The sequence below is a fragment of the Trachypithecus francoisi genome, unplaced genomic scaffold (assembly GCF_009764315.1).
Source record: "Trachypithecus francoisi isolate TF-2019V2 unplaced genomic scaffold, Tfra_2.0 Lachesis_group17, whole genome shotgun sequence".
In the NCBI taxonomy this organism is placed as follows: domain Eukaryota; kingdom Metazoa; phylum Chordata; class Mammalia; order Primates; family Cercopithecidae; genus Trachypithecus; species Trachypithecus francoisi.
The window spans coordinates 35,888,565-35,900,648 of record NW_022681462.1 but is presented as its reverse complement, the minus strand read 5'-3'; the positions used below and the strand labels follow the sequence as shown (position 1 = coordinate 35,900,648).

General features: G+C 40.9%; 1 protein-coding gene across 1 annotated transcript in view; it reads right to left on the bottom strand.

Annotated features, from left to right (window-relative positions):
- DNAH6 (dynein axonemal heavy chain 6) overlaps positions 1-12,084 on the bottom strand; it is a 353,105-nt gene that overhangs the window by 203,464 nt on the left and 137,557 nt on the right. The window contains exons 30-31 of the mRNA XM_033175267.1: positions 5,710-5,847; positions 2,950-3,117 (exon numbers count right to left, since the gene is read on the bottom strand). Coding sequence (XP_033031158.1) covers positions 2,950-3,117; positions 5,710-5,847 — 306 coding nt within the window. The remainder of the gene's footprint in view (positions 1-2,949; positions 3,118-5,709; positions 5,848-12,084) is intronic.

The window sequence follows — 12,084 nt, the reverse complement described above, 5'->3', positions numbered from 1 at the left end:
GACTCTAAGCATTATACCTTCCCAAGTTGTTATGTCTTTTAATAAAGAAACATAAAAATTGAAGGGAAAAAGGCTTTCTGTGCCACAGGAAACTGGAAGGCAGAATATTGTATGGGGATACCTAGGCACTGAATCTGTTTTCCATCTGTAGATGAAGATGTAGCTTTGGGAACATTTGGTTCAAGGAACAGAAGGGCCCAGCTTTTGAAAATGTTCCCATCGTGAAAGTTGGATGGTGTCATTAGGCCTGAGCACAAAAGCAAGAACTGAGCTTCTCTGATCCGACAGGAACACCACCCTAGTGGAAGGTGATTGCTACTAGCTCTCTTAGTTTCCTGAGGAGTCAAGGGAAGCCATGCAAAGATCGTCAGCCTCTCCTCTGCCTTTCTTCTGACAAGTTTCTGCATCCTTGGTTAAATTAATCAGATGATGCTTAGTGTCTTTGACAGTGGAGCTGGATGCAGACCCTTTTTTCTATTTATAATCTGCCTGAAACACTGCAGTTGGCTTCAGATGCAGAATTTAGAATGATGCAGAGTTCTTACTGGTGTCTGTTTTGTTTACAGACCTATCCCTGCTGATTAACACAGTGCTCTGCACACAGTAGGTGATTAAAAATATTTACTGACAGGCTGGGTGCAGTGGCTCACGTCTGTAATCCCAGCACTTTGGGAGACTGAGATGGCTGAGTCACTTGAGGTCAGGAATTTGAGACCAGCCTGACCAACATGGTGAAACTCCATCTCTACTAAAAATACAAAAAATTAGCCAGGCATGGTGGCAGGAGCCTGTAATCCCAGCTACTCAGGAGGTTAAGGCAGGAGACTTGCTTAAACCTGGGAGGCAGAAGTTGCAGTGAGCTGAGATAGTGCCATTGCACTCCAGCCTGGGTGACAGAGCCAGACTCTGTCTCAAAAAAAAAAAAAAAAAAAAAATACTGACAACAGAATCTAATTCATTTAAACTCTAAAAATAATAGGAATAGCACTCAGAAGACTAGACTTTTAAATTTGTCCAATCCATTACTGAGTAACATAACAATAGGACAAAGCATGAGATGTGGACAACATGTTGGACTGGGCTCTCAGCTTGGTTTTCTTCCTACCAGGTTGGGACACTGAGCAAGTCATTTATTTTCTCTGTTTGCAGAGAGGGTCAAGAGTAAAGATACTACCTGCCTTAACTGCCCCCCACCCCACCATGCCCACAGTGGGTATGGCAGACCCCTGAGCTGCCATAAGCATTATACTAATTGACATAGTTTTGATGTTTTATCCCCGCCCAAAGCTCACATTGGATCATAATTCCCAGTGCTGAAGGTGGGGGCTGATGGGAGGTGTCTGGGTCACGGGGGTGGATCCTTGATCCTCATGGCTTGGTGCTGCTTTGCAATAGTAAGTGAATTCTGAGATCTGGTCATTGAGAAGTGTGGGGCACCCCCCAACCCACTCTTTCTCTCTTGTTCCTGTTTTCACCATGTGCAGTGCCTGCTCCCGCTTCACCTTCCATCATGAGTAAAAGCTCCTTAAGGCCACCCTAGAAGCCAAGTAGATGCCAGCACCACCTTTCTGTACAGCCTGCAGAACCACGAGCCAATTAAACCTCTTTTCTTTATAAATTACCCAGTCTCAGGTATTTCTTTATGGCAATGCAAGAAAGACCTAATACACTAATATAGGTTGTAATTTTTCTAATGATAGGATTTGGAACAGTCTATTCTATTCTTAAGCAATTACTTTTATTTCACATAGAAGAATATTTAAAATTAGCTGGTATCACAGGAATTTTCTGAGAAATTCCATCCTAAAGGGGTAGTGTCCCTTCTTATGAAATGTAGCATTGAGCACACAAGGGGCCTTCTGGAGTCCTAAAAATGCCTTATATTTTGGTCTTCGTAGTCACACAGATGAATGCATGTGTAAGAATTCACTGAGCTACACCCTTATGAGCTGTGCTCTTTATTGTGTATAAATTATACCTCAATAAAAAGTGCCATGAAAAATATGTATAACATTTAGCTGGATGTAGTACCATGTGTCTGTAGTCCCAACTACTAGAGGCTGAGGTGGGAGGATTGCTTGACCTCTGTTTGGTTCCAGCCAGGGCAGCCTAGTGAGACCCTATTTCTTTTTTTTTAAAAAAGTGCAAAATTTAAATATATCAATAATTTTTAAAAAAATTATTTTATTTTAATTAATTAAATATTTATTTATTTTGAGACTGGGTTATGAGACTGGCTAATTTTTATATTTTTTGTAGGGATGGGATTTCACCATGTTGCCCAGGCTGGCCTCTAACTCCTGGACTCAAGCAATCCTCCCGCTTTGGCCTCCCAAAGTGCTGGGATTACAGGCCTGAGCCACTGTGCTTGGTCAAATACATCAATTTTTGGCTAGCATTTAAATTCTTGGCTATTTAAAACCAGTTTAAATAGAAAGATGCCTAAGTGGATACAGAAAAAACAAACATGATTATAAACAATTAATTTGTTAATGATTATGATTTTTTGACTAAGTTGATACAGACTTATAAGCCAATCTCCACCCACCTCATAGTGAGGAGGCTTCTACTCAACATCCCTTGACTCCAGTAAAAAATAATGTGCAAAGAGAAATAAAAATAATCTGTGTTTTTGTAACTAATCCAGACATTTTAATTCCTAGAAAGGAACTGAAAAATCCCAATGAACTGGTTACTTAAACTCATTGATTCTTTCCAGTTTTAGGGGCCTATCATATTCCAGATATCATTCTGGGTATTACGGATATAGCAGTAAACAAACAAACATGCAGGACTTAACATTCCATGTGATAACAATCGTATCTACACTTAATAATGGATAACCATTACTTGTGGCATTCAGAAAGGAAACTTTGTACCTTGGTAGAACTGAATGGTAAATAAAAGAAACAAGTTTACATTTCTGCTGCTTTATAATGTGATGCTCACCTCTGCAATCAAGGCATAATTTGGAACCATCATCGCAAATGGTCTAAACAGGGCTTTCAAATTATCTGGCAATTCAGTTCTGCCTGCATAGCCAGGATTCATTGTGATGAAGGCTGCACAAGTCTTCACTAACTTTATTTCCCGCCCCTCAAACATGAATCTAGAGAGCTGTTTGAAGATAGAATATATGTTAACACTCTTCCAGACACTTGTAAAATTTTTCACCTAATTATCACTCGAATGCAAGACTCATGTAATGAAGCACTAAAGCAAAGACTACTGAACACTATTGTTGGACAATAGGGAACATTTCTGATTCTGTCCTGTCTACTTCCAATATCTCCTGGGCTCTGTGTTTCCTGATTTCTGCCTCCCTGCACCTGACTTGCCCAAATTGTTTCTTCCTTCCTAGTCAAGTTCTGAAATCTTCTAGGTCTGAACATTTACTGAGCCTCTTCAATTCAACTTTCTATGTTTTTCTTTTTTTGAGACAGGGTCTTGCTTTGTCTCCCAGGTTGGAGTGTAAGTGGCATGATCAGAGCTCACTGCAGCCTTGACATCTCAGGCTCAAGCAATCCTCCCACCTCATACCTCAGCCTGCCAAGTAGGTGGGACCACAGGCATGCCCCGCCATGCCCCACTAATTTTAAATTCATCTTGGACTTACTGACCATTAAACCTTCTCCACTCTCACTTTCTGGTATTCCCCAAGAAATTTCAACCTAATCTTAGTTCTTGAGTTGTTGAGGCCCCACTGTCACCGTTTTTGTTACCACCCCTTCACTTTTACTTAACAGCAAACACTTGCTGAGTGCCTGTTGCAGGTGAGGCAATAGGTAAGGCATGGAGGCACACAGCTGAAGGAGCCTCACTCTTGAGATCTCCAGAAACTCCCAGGCTTGCTGTCTGCAATCAACCTGGAAACCATGACCACACAGGACAATACATGCTTCAGTGCAGGTGTGTGCAAAGCCCATGGGGGTAGTAGGCAACCTGCTTGGGATCTGAAGAAGGAAGAAGGATGTTTCAGGTGAAGGAACAGGAGCAGCCATTCCAGGAAAAGGGAGCAGGAGCAAGAAACAACACTGCATGTTCCGGAAATGACCGGCAATTTACTTTGCTAAAGGGCAAAGTTCCAGAAAGCATAGCTAGGCTGGGCCTGAGCATCAGGAGTCTTGCACACTAAACTAAGTAATTTAGATTTTGTTCCATGTTTGTGGGGAAGCAGAGAAGACTTTTAAGCAGAGTGATAGGATTGAAGTTGGCAGCAGAGAGGTTGGACAGGCTACAGACAGGGAGATTAGTAAGGAATGATCACTGGGGCATGATGAGAGCCAGAATTCAAGAGGTGTAAGTGGGGAGGAGAGGCATCTAGTAGATAAAATTAACAGGACTTGGTGATGGCTTAGATTCTGGGATTGACAGTGATGGGTCAAATCCAAGGTGAGTTCCAGGTTTCTAGTTGGGCCACTAGATGAAGGTGCTATCAACAGACATGAGGAATACAGGGAAGATCAGGATGGAGTAGGGTGATGTGCTGCAGCCTGGAGGAGAGAATGGATGGTACAACTGGAGACCTTTTCTGCTGCTGCTGAATGATTGCTTGTGCTAGCAAACCTCTCAATTTGTGTGGTTTAGTTTATCTATTCCAAGCTATATACCCCACTCTAACGGTCTTATTTGGCACTGGCAGCTTGAGGACGAGGCTGGTTATCTGCAGATGCTCTCCTGTCTTTCTCTGCCCTCACGTGGCTGCTCTCCAGGGGGCAAAGCTTCAATTCTGCCTCTACTCTCTCTGGTCCCCGTCCCCTTACTCCATACACTTTGCTGTCGCTGAACTGTTCAACAAGATGATAATAACTTGCATAATACAGAGTATGCTATCTCTGTATTTAAAGATCTTGCGTTTAATGTAGGCCTCCCCAGAGTATGCAGGAACATGAGGGGGTCCAGGTAAGGGAGCTTAGACTTTAGGGTCTGATAATTTTTGATGTATATGAAAATAGTTTTTAAACTTTGAATTCTTTTCACCTATTACCTTGGGGGAAATGACATATACTTCACATAGGTTTGGTGTAAGATGAAACAAGTGTGAGCACTTACCACAATGACTTACACAATTTAGTAGCTCACTATAGTCCAAGTCATGATTGCTTTTTATTAGTTCTATAGTTCGCTTTTTTGCAGAGGGCGATAATCAAAATATTTAACAACTCTTATCAGGGCACCTTCCAATGAGATAGCCTCTGCCTCTGGAGCTAGAGTTGAGTCCAGAGTCCCCCGTGCTGTGCCAGGATGAACCCTTATTGGTGGATTGAGAGGAGGTCTGGCGCTCTTTGGAAAGGGCCAAGGGAGTAGTGGGGGCCCTCGCAGGGCTTGGAGCAGTGCTGTTTTGGTTTGTAGAGGCTGAACACCAGTGCTGCCCATTGTGACCAGATCTCCAAAGGTCAACACAGAGTGGTAGAGACTCGGTCCCAACCTTCATTGCCATTCGCTTCTGAATATGAAATCCCTTCTCTAGAGGCATGCTTATAAGGGGCTCAAACAAATTTTAAATAATAGGACCACTCAGTATCTTCATCTCACCCCATATTCCTTGGATTTTTCCAGTCCAGTGAGCTCTGGAGAGCCAAGTCCCCTTGAGCTCCCCAGGATTCCTCCCTAACATTTTCAGCATCTCCTTCCTAAAATGTAACATTCTGTGAGTTAATGACAAACTTAAGGATTGCTACCTTGAAAGTCGACTGCCCAGTGCCTTACCTTTGCCGCTTTGGCATTCCTAATGGTAATGAGTTGCTGCGCAATGACGGACAGAACTTCTATGTCAATTCGATTAAATTCATCAAAGCAGCACCAGGCCCCTGATTGTGCCAAGCCACTGAAGAAGCGCCCCATCATCTGAAATCAAAATAAAGCAGTTCAACTTTGTATTGCGTAGTTCAACTCCTTCAAAAATTAAATTTTGAGCTGAAATATTAAAGAAAAAAGAGATGGTATCTGCAAATAAGCAATAGTTTTATTTGAATACTGGTCTACGTCAGAAGTAAACACTTTTCTACAAGAGGAAATATCTTTTTGAGTCTCTCTAAGTGATTTGAATCTGTTTTATTTTTAAACAAAATGACAATGTGATCAATTTTCCTTCTTGTTTATAACCTCCACTCACCTCTGCAAATACTTGACATATTCTCAAATAATCTAACATATGGAACATACAAACTTAAGGACTTTAAAAAAACTTGAAAAATTTTACTAATGGAAGCTTTCATTGTCTTTAGAAGGTATTCTACATGGTAGACACACACAAGGACTACTGAGCAGAAGGCACACCTGTGCAGATTATGGCAGCTATTCTTTTTTTTTTTTTTTTTTTTGAGGCGGAGTCTAGCTCTGTCGCCCGGACTGGAGTGCAGTGGCCGGATCTCAGCTCACTGCAAGCTCCGCCTCCCGGGTTCACGCCATTCTCCTGCCTCAGCCTCCCGAGTAGCTGGGACTACAGGCGCCCGCCACCTCGCCCGGCTAGTTTTTGTATTTTTTTAGTAGAGACGGGGTTTCACTGTGTTAGCCAGGATGGTCTCGATCTCCTGACCTCGTGATCCGCCCGTCTCGGCCTCCCAAAGTGCTGGGATTACAGGCTTGAGCCACCGCGCCCGGCCGGCAGCGATTCTTAATTTCTTCTACAGCAGAATCCTAATGGTGGAGGAAAATAAGAATGTGCCATCTAAAGTGTGGCATTTCTTTTGGGCACTTGAGATATTGGTTAAGCATGTGTATAAATCTTGCGTTATACCATATCTATCTCTTTAGTAGTAGAACTAATGGTTTTAAAATTTCAAGGTGGTCAACTGAACACATACTACTTCTACCCCTTCCTCTGATTCCCACAAATCACAGAAAGACTGATAGATCTGTGTGCATCTCTCTCTCCTTTTCTGTGTCCACACTTATACCTGTACCTGCTTGATAAAAACATAATGGAAAGGGAAACCAGCAGGAAGAAAGTTTTGAAAAAAAAAGCTGGAATATGGAAAGTACAGGGAAACAGATTGTCCAACTGAGAAGGGAGAACTGCAGCCCCAAAACAGAGGGAGGGGAGTAATGCCCTTCATGAGGCCTCCAAGAAACTCCAAACCCAATATCAATACACGCAAGTTGGAGTACATGCAACATGAATACATACATGTAGAAAAGCAGACACAGGCTCTACAGAAATATTTGGAAATTAGGCAAAGATCCACACTTGGAATGATTGGGTCTATGGGTCCTTCCTCTCTCTGTTCTTCCTTCCTCTCACCCCAAGCAGAGTAAACAGGGCTCTTACGATTTTAGTGCTGACATCCCCACCAGGCTAAAACGAAGGACTGCCTCATAAACAAAGGGGGAGATCTGCCTTGGGGAGATATTAATATTAGGAGATACTGGGAGATGACATTATGCTTGGGAGATAAGGAAAGCAGAGACAAGGAGAGAAAGACGGTTCCAGACTTCCACTTCAGTCACTGAGATTCAAAAATAATAAAAGAAAGTGAAACCCACTGAAATGTACTACATTAGAAAGAAAATCCTTATGATTTGGCATTCGATGTGGGCTTTCTCACTTACTGGCTGCTTGGTGTGCGTACATTCTATGGAGAAGCCTGCTGGCTACACATTCTATACTCCCACAGAGCTCTTGGTAGCTCTTTCATTCAAGGAAGGGGCATTTGGGGGAAACAAGCTGTTTACACTAATTAAATTAGTCCTTCATCTATCCTTATGAACCAATAGGTGAAGATTCAAGAAAGAGAAGGAATGAGAAGAGTAAACTAATGAGCAACTTTGGAGAAAGTGGAGATAATTTAGGGAGCAGAAAGTAATTTTACAAAATTGAAATGGAATCCTCAGAGAGATTTGGGAGGGAAACACATTCCTAAAATAAAACAAGATACTCTAAAAAAAGAAATTAGTCAGAGATAAGAAACAGTCCCTGGAAATTAGTAATAATATAGCCAAGGTAAGAGAAGTTGAATGAACTCATGGGATGATAGTACTAAATGATACTCATGGACAGTACTAAAGACCAAGTTGGTGTTCTGTACAACAAAGCTGCGGAATGCTTCCATATTGTAGGGGAATGGTCTTCATACTTAGGATACACGTAAGTCCTGGCATACGTGGAGACTTTCCAAGGGATACTTATGAACAGTTTTAAAGGAAGTAACAAAGAAAATTCCAGATCTTGATCTGTGACACAGACTCTTTGCTAATATTTTTCTCTTTAAGAACATGTCTGTGGTCATGGTGGTTCTTCATTTCCATTTGCTCTTCAAAAATGACCCTCTCTCTCTGCCACTCCTACCCCTGCAGTTTTTGCCTGGCTGAGGAGGAGGGTGGGGGGTTTGAAATCCAGCCCTGACATGGCTGCTGACTTGGTGAACGCATGCCACAGGTGTAGAGCCTCAGCAGATGATACTAGCAGGCTTGCTCTTATCCAAACCAGATCTTACGATGGTGCATTGCCCCAGGATGCAAAAACCTCCAGGGTGCCAAACAAAGGAGCAGTTCCAAATATTGATCATGAATGCAGGAATGCTTGCAATAACTAGCTGGTTAACAAATACTTTTTCAAGTCAGGTGATCTCCAATTCTTCATTTTCAACAAAAGTGAAGGACAGGGTCAATGCCTACAGGCCAAAGATAACCAGAAACACACCTGTAGTCAGACACAATTGGGTTTACCACTCGTTGCAACAAGGGAGACCACACTCTGTGGGAAACCAAGGTTTCTCTCAGTAAAAGGATATCAGGAGGACTTGTCACAGGATTTGGGCTTGTGTTAGAAAATTCTGGGGAAGGGTCAGTGAAGAAGGGTTTTGCTCTATTAGTTTTTAAGAGCTACTATAATAAATTGCCATAAACTGAATGGCTTAAAGCAGCAGAAATTTATTCTCTCACAGTTCTAGAGGCTAAAAGTCTGAAATAAAGGTATCAACAAAGCCATGCTCATTCTGAAGGTTCTGGGGGGTAGGATTCTTCCTTGCCTCTTGGTAGCTTCTAGTGGTTGTCGGCAATCTTTGGGATTCCTAGGCTTCTTGTATTGCATCACTCTGATCTCTACCTCCTGTGTATCTTCACTTGGCTGCCTTCTGTCTGTCTATATCCACATTTTTCTCTTCTTACAAAGGCACTAGTTAGTTATTTGATTAGGGCCCATAGAATTCCAGTATGGCCTCATTTTAAACATCTGAGTCTTTACAAATGTAAAGACTCAAATTAGGTAACATTCAGATACTAGGCATGAGGACTTGAACATATTTTGAGGGGACACAATTCAATCCACAATATTGTGGATTAGGTGCTGGTAGGAAGCAGGGGCAAATTTATGATGGATATCATAATCATATTATATAGGAGGCTGATGGATAGCTGGCTGAGGCTGTCATTGGTAAAGGTGAAGCAGTTACACAGCTTAGCCTGGAGAGGGAGATATTAGACTATTTTTTGTGGTTTGGACAACATTCTTGTGTGTTCTCAGACAGGATTATGGCATCTCATTCCATAATGGATGCATCGTGACCTGGTCTGTAGTGGGTGGCCTGTGAAATTGTTTGTGTTCAACCAGAGAAGCAAATAGTCTGAGTCAGGTTGGCTCTCAGCTGATAGCAGTCAGGGGTTATTTTGTTTTGTTTTGTTTTGTTTTTCAGAGATGAATTGTGTAGCAATTAATTGACCATTAGAAATATGTTTTGGTGTTATTTCTATCATTTTATTTTGTGATGATTTCTATTTAAAAAAACCTTTATTTTGAAAAATTTCAAACATACACAAGAGGTGAAAGAAGGTATGTTACCCAGCTTAATAATTACCAACATTCTGCTATTTTCAAAATACTCTCCAACATTTTTTATTGTTATTTTAAAGCAAACCCTAGACATCATATTATTTCACAATAAACTCTGTAACACATAAAACCCCCCAAATTACCCATATCAATACTGCTAACCTATTCAAAGAAAAACCCAATAATTATTTAATATCTTGTTAACTTTTCCTCAATCATACTGATATTGTCCTTTTACAATTGGTTTGTTCCAATAAAGATACAAGCAAGGTACAAACATTGCATTTGGGTACTGTGTCTCTTAAATCTCTTTAAATTTATAGCAGTTCCCTGAATCCTCTCTCTTTTATGCAATTTATTTTTGAAGGTCTGTAAGTTATTTTCCCTATAGAATTCCCTTGATTCCATATTTAGCTGATTGTATTCTTGTGGTGTTAACACATTCCTTTATCTCATACACCTGTACTTCTTGAAAACCAGTATTTAAATCTAGAGACTCCATTAGATTCATTAGGTTGAAGTTAAATTTTTTTGAACAGGAATAATTCATAGCTTATATATCATAACAGGAGATACGTATTTTTTGATTGTCAAAGTTGTGATTGATCAGTGGATTACTATCCCGATTCGTCCATTATAAAATTTCCAATTAGTCTTTAGTGGTTTTAGTAATGATGGTATACCATTTCATACTCCTCAGACTGACAGCAGTTATGGAACCTGACAGCATGGGCATGGATGTGGAGCATAGGCAGCTCTTACACACTTGCAGGGGGAGTATAAATTACCACAATCACGGAAGAAGCATTTGTCCTTATTGAGTCAATATGATACATATATGTACCTTGAGACCAACTCCTATATTCCAAGCCAGATAAACCATGCACCCATTCACCTGGAGGCCTGTGTAATAATGCTTATTGCAGCATTGCTTACAGGAGCAAATACTATATTAGAAACAACTCAAATACCTATCAGAAGAACAAAACCATAAAAACAGAGCAGTGAAAATGAATTTAAAAAAATAGAGCTATAGTATTAGCCTAGATGAATCTCATAGACAAAGTGCTCAGTGGAAAAACCAAAATGTAGAATGTAGCACACAAAATGGTGCTATGTTTTAAATTTAGGACTACACACATACATATGCACACATGTGAATGATAACCCCCAAATTCAGAATAGAAGTTATCTCTGGCGAAGAGAGACAGAGGATTTCAAGTGTGCCGGTAACATTTTATCTCTTAGCTGGGAGGTGGCTAAGTAGATAGTCATTAGTTTATTCTTTATATCTTTTTATGTTTCTAAATTTGCATATAATATGTACTTTTTTAAAAAAAGGGAGAGAACATTTGACTTGAATCAAAAGACGTGTTCAGATTCTTTCTCTGCCATTTTCTAGTGGTGACTGCTGGCCAGTTACTTCACTGTCCAAATCTCACTTCCATCTGTGCAATGATGACAACACCTATCAAAGAGGACTGTTGGGAAGGTAAATCAGATAATATGCCTTCTCCTGAGTCTAAACACAAAGTCTCAGCCCAGTGCTCGAGTGTTTCGTTTGCTTTTTGTAGAAAGGAAGAGTTTCAAAGGTTGGACTTTAGGGCGAGAGAGTTCCTGGAGGAGCAGGAACTAGGTCTTAGGAAACGCAGCACATCTGACCAGGGATCTGCAGGGTAACCTCCTCCTGCCCAAATCTCTCCTCTCTCTTACGAAGTTGTCAGGAACTGGAAAAAGCAGGTAGAGAAAACAGGAAAAGGGGACTGGTCAGAGCCCTGGGGAACATCCACATATGAAGGGACATTTAAGGCAGAAAAGAATAGCCCTTGGAGACAATCTCGTTTTGCTTAGAAATCTTATGTTGCAGAAACCCTTAGAGGATACCATTCCTCTTTCTCTGGAAACTGCGTACCACATCTAGCCCTCAACAGCCATCCATGCCTGTATGAGTCAGACTATACCCTCTTCTTCTGGCTATTGTTTACGAATCTAGGGGTGACTACTTGAACCCACTTTGCCAATTAGAATCTACTTTCAAAATTTGAAATATGACCCTGCTGTTTTCTTTGCAAGGCTCTAGAGAGAAGGCTCTAAAGTTCCCAATGCTAAGGAGTTGGCTGCCCTAGTTCCTACTCAGCCTGAGTCATGCTCAACTCTTCTCTGGATTCCGTGAAATATCCCACTATCTCAGTAATCTTTCAATAAGTTTATTTTTATTGTTGCTTAAAACATAAAATAAGTGTGTTTATGTGTTTAGCAATCTAAACAAATACAAGAAAATAGCAACAAGCAAGAGAAAATATGAGAGTATTTAA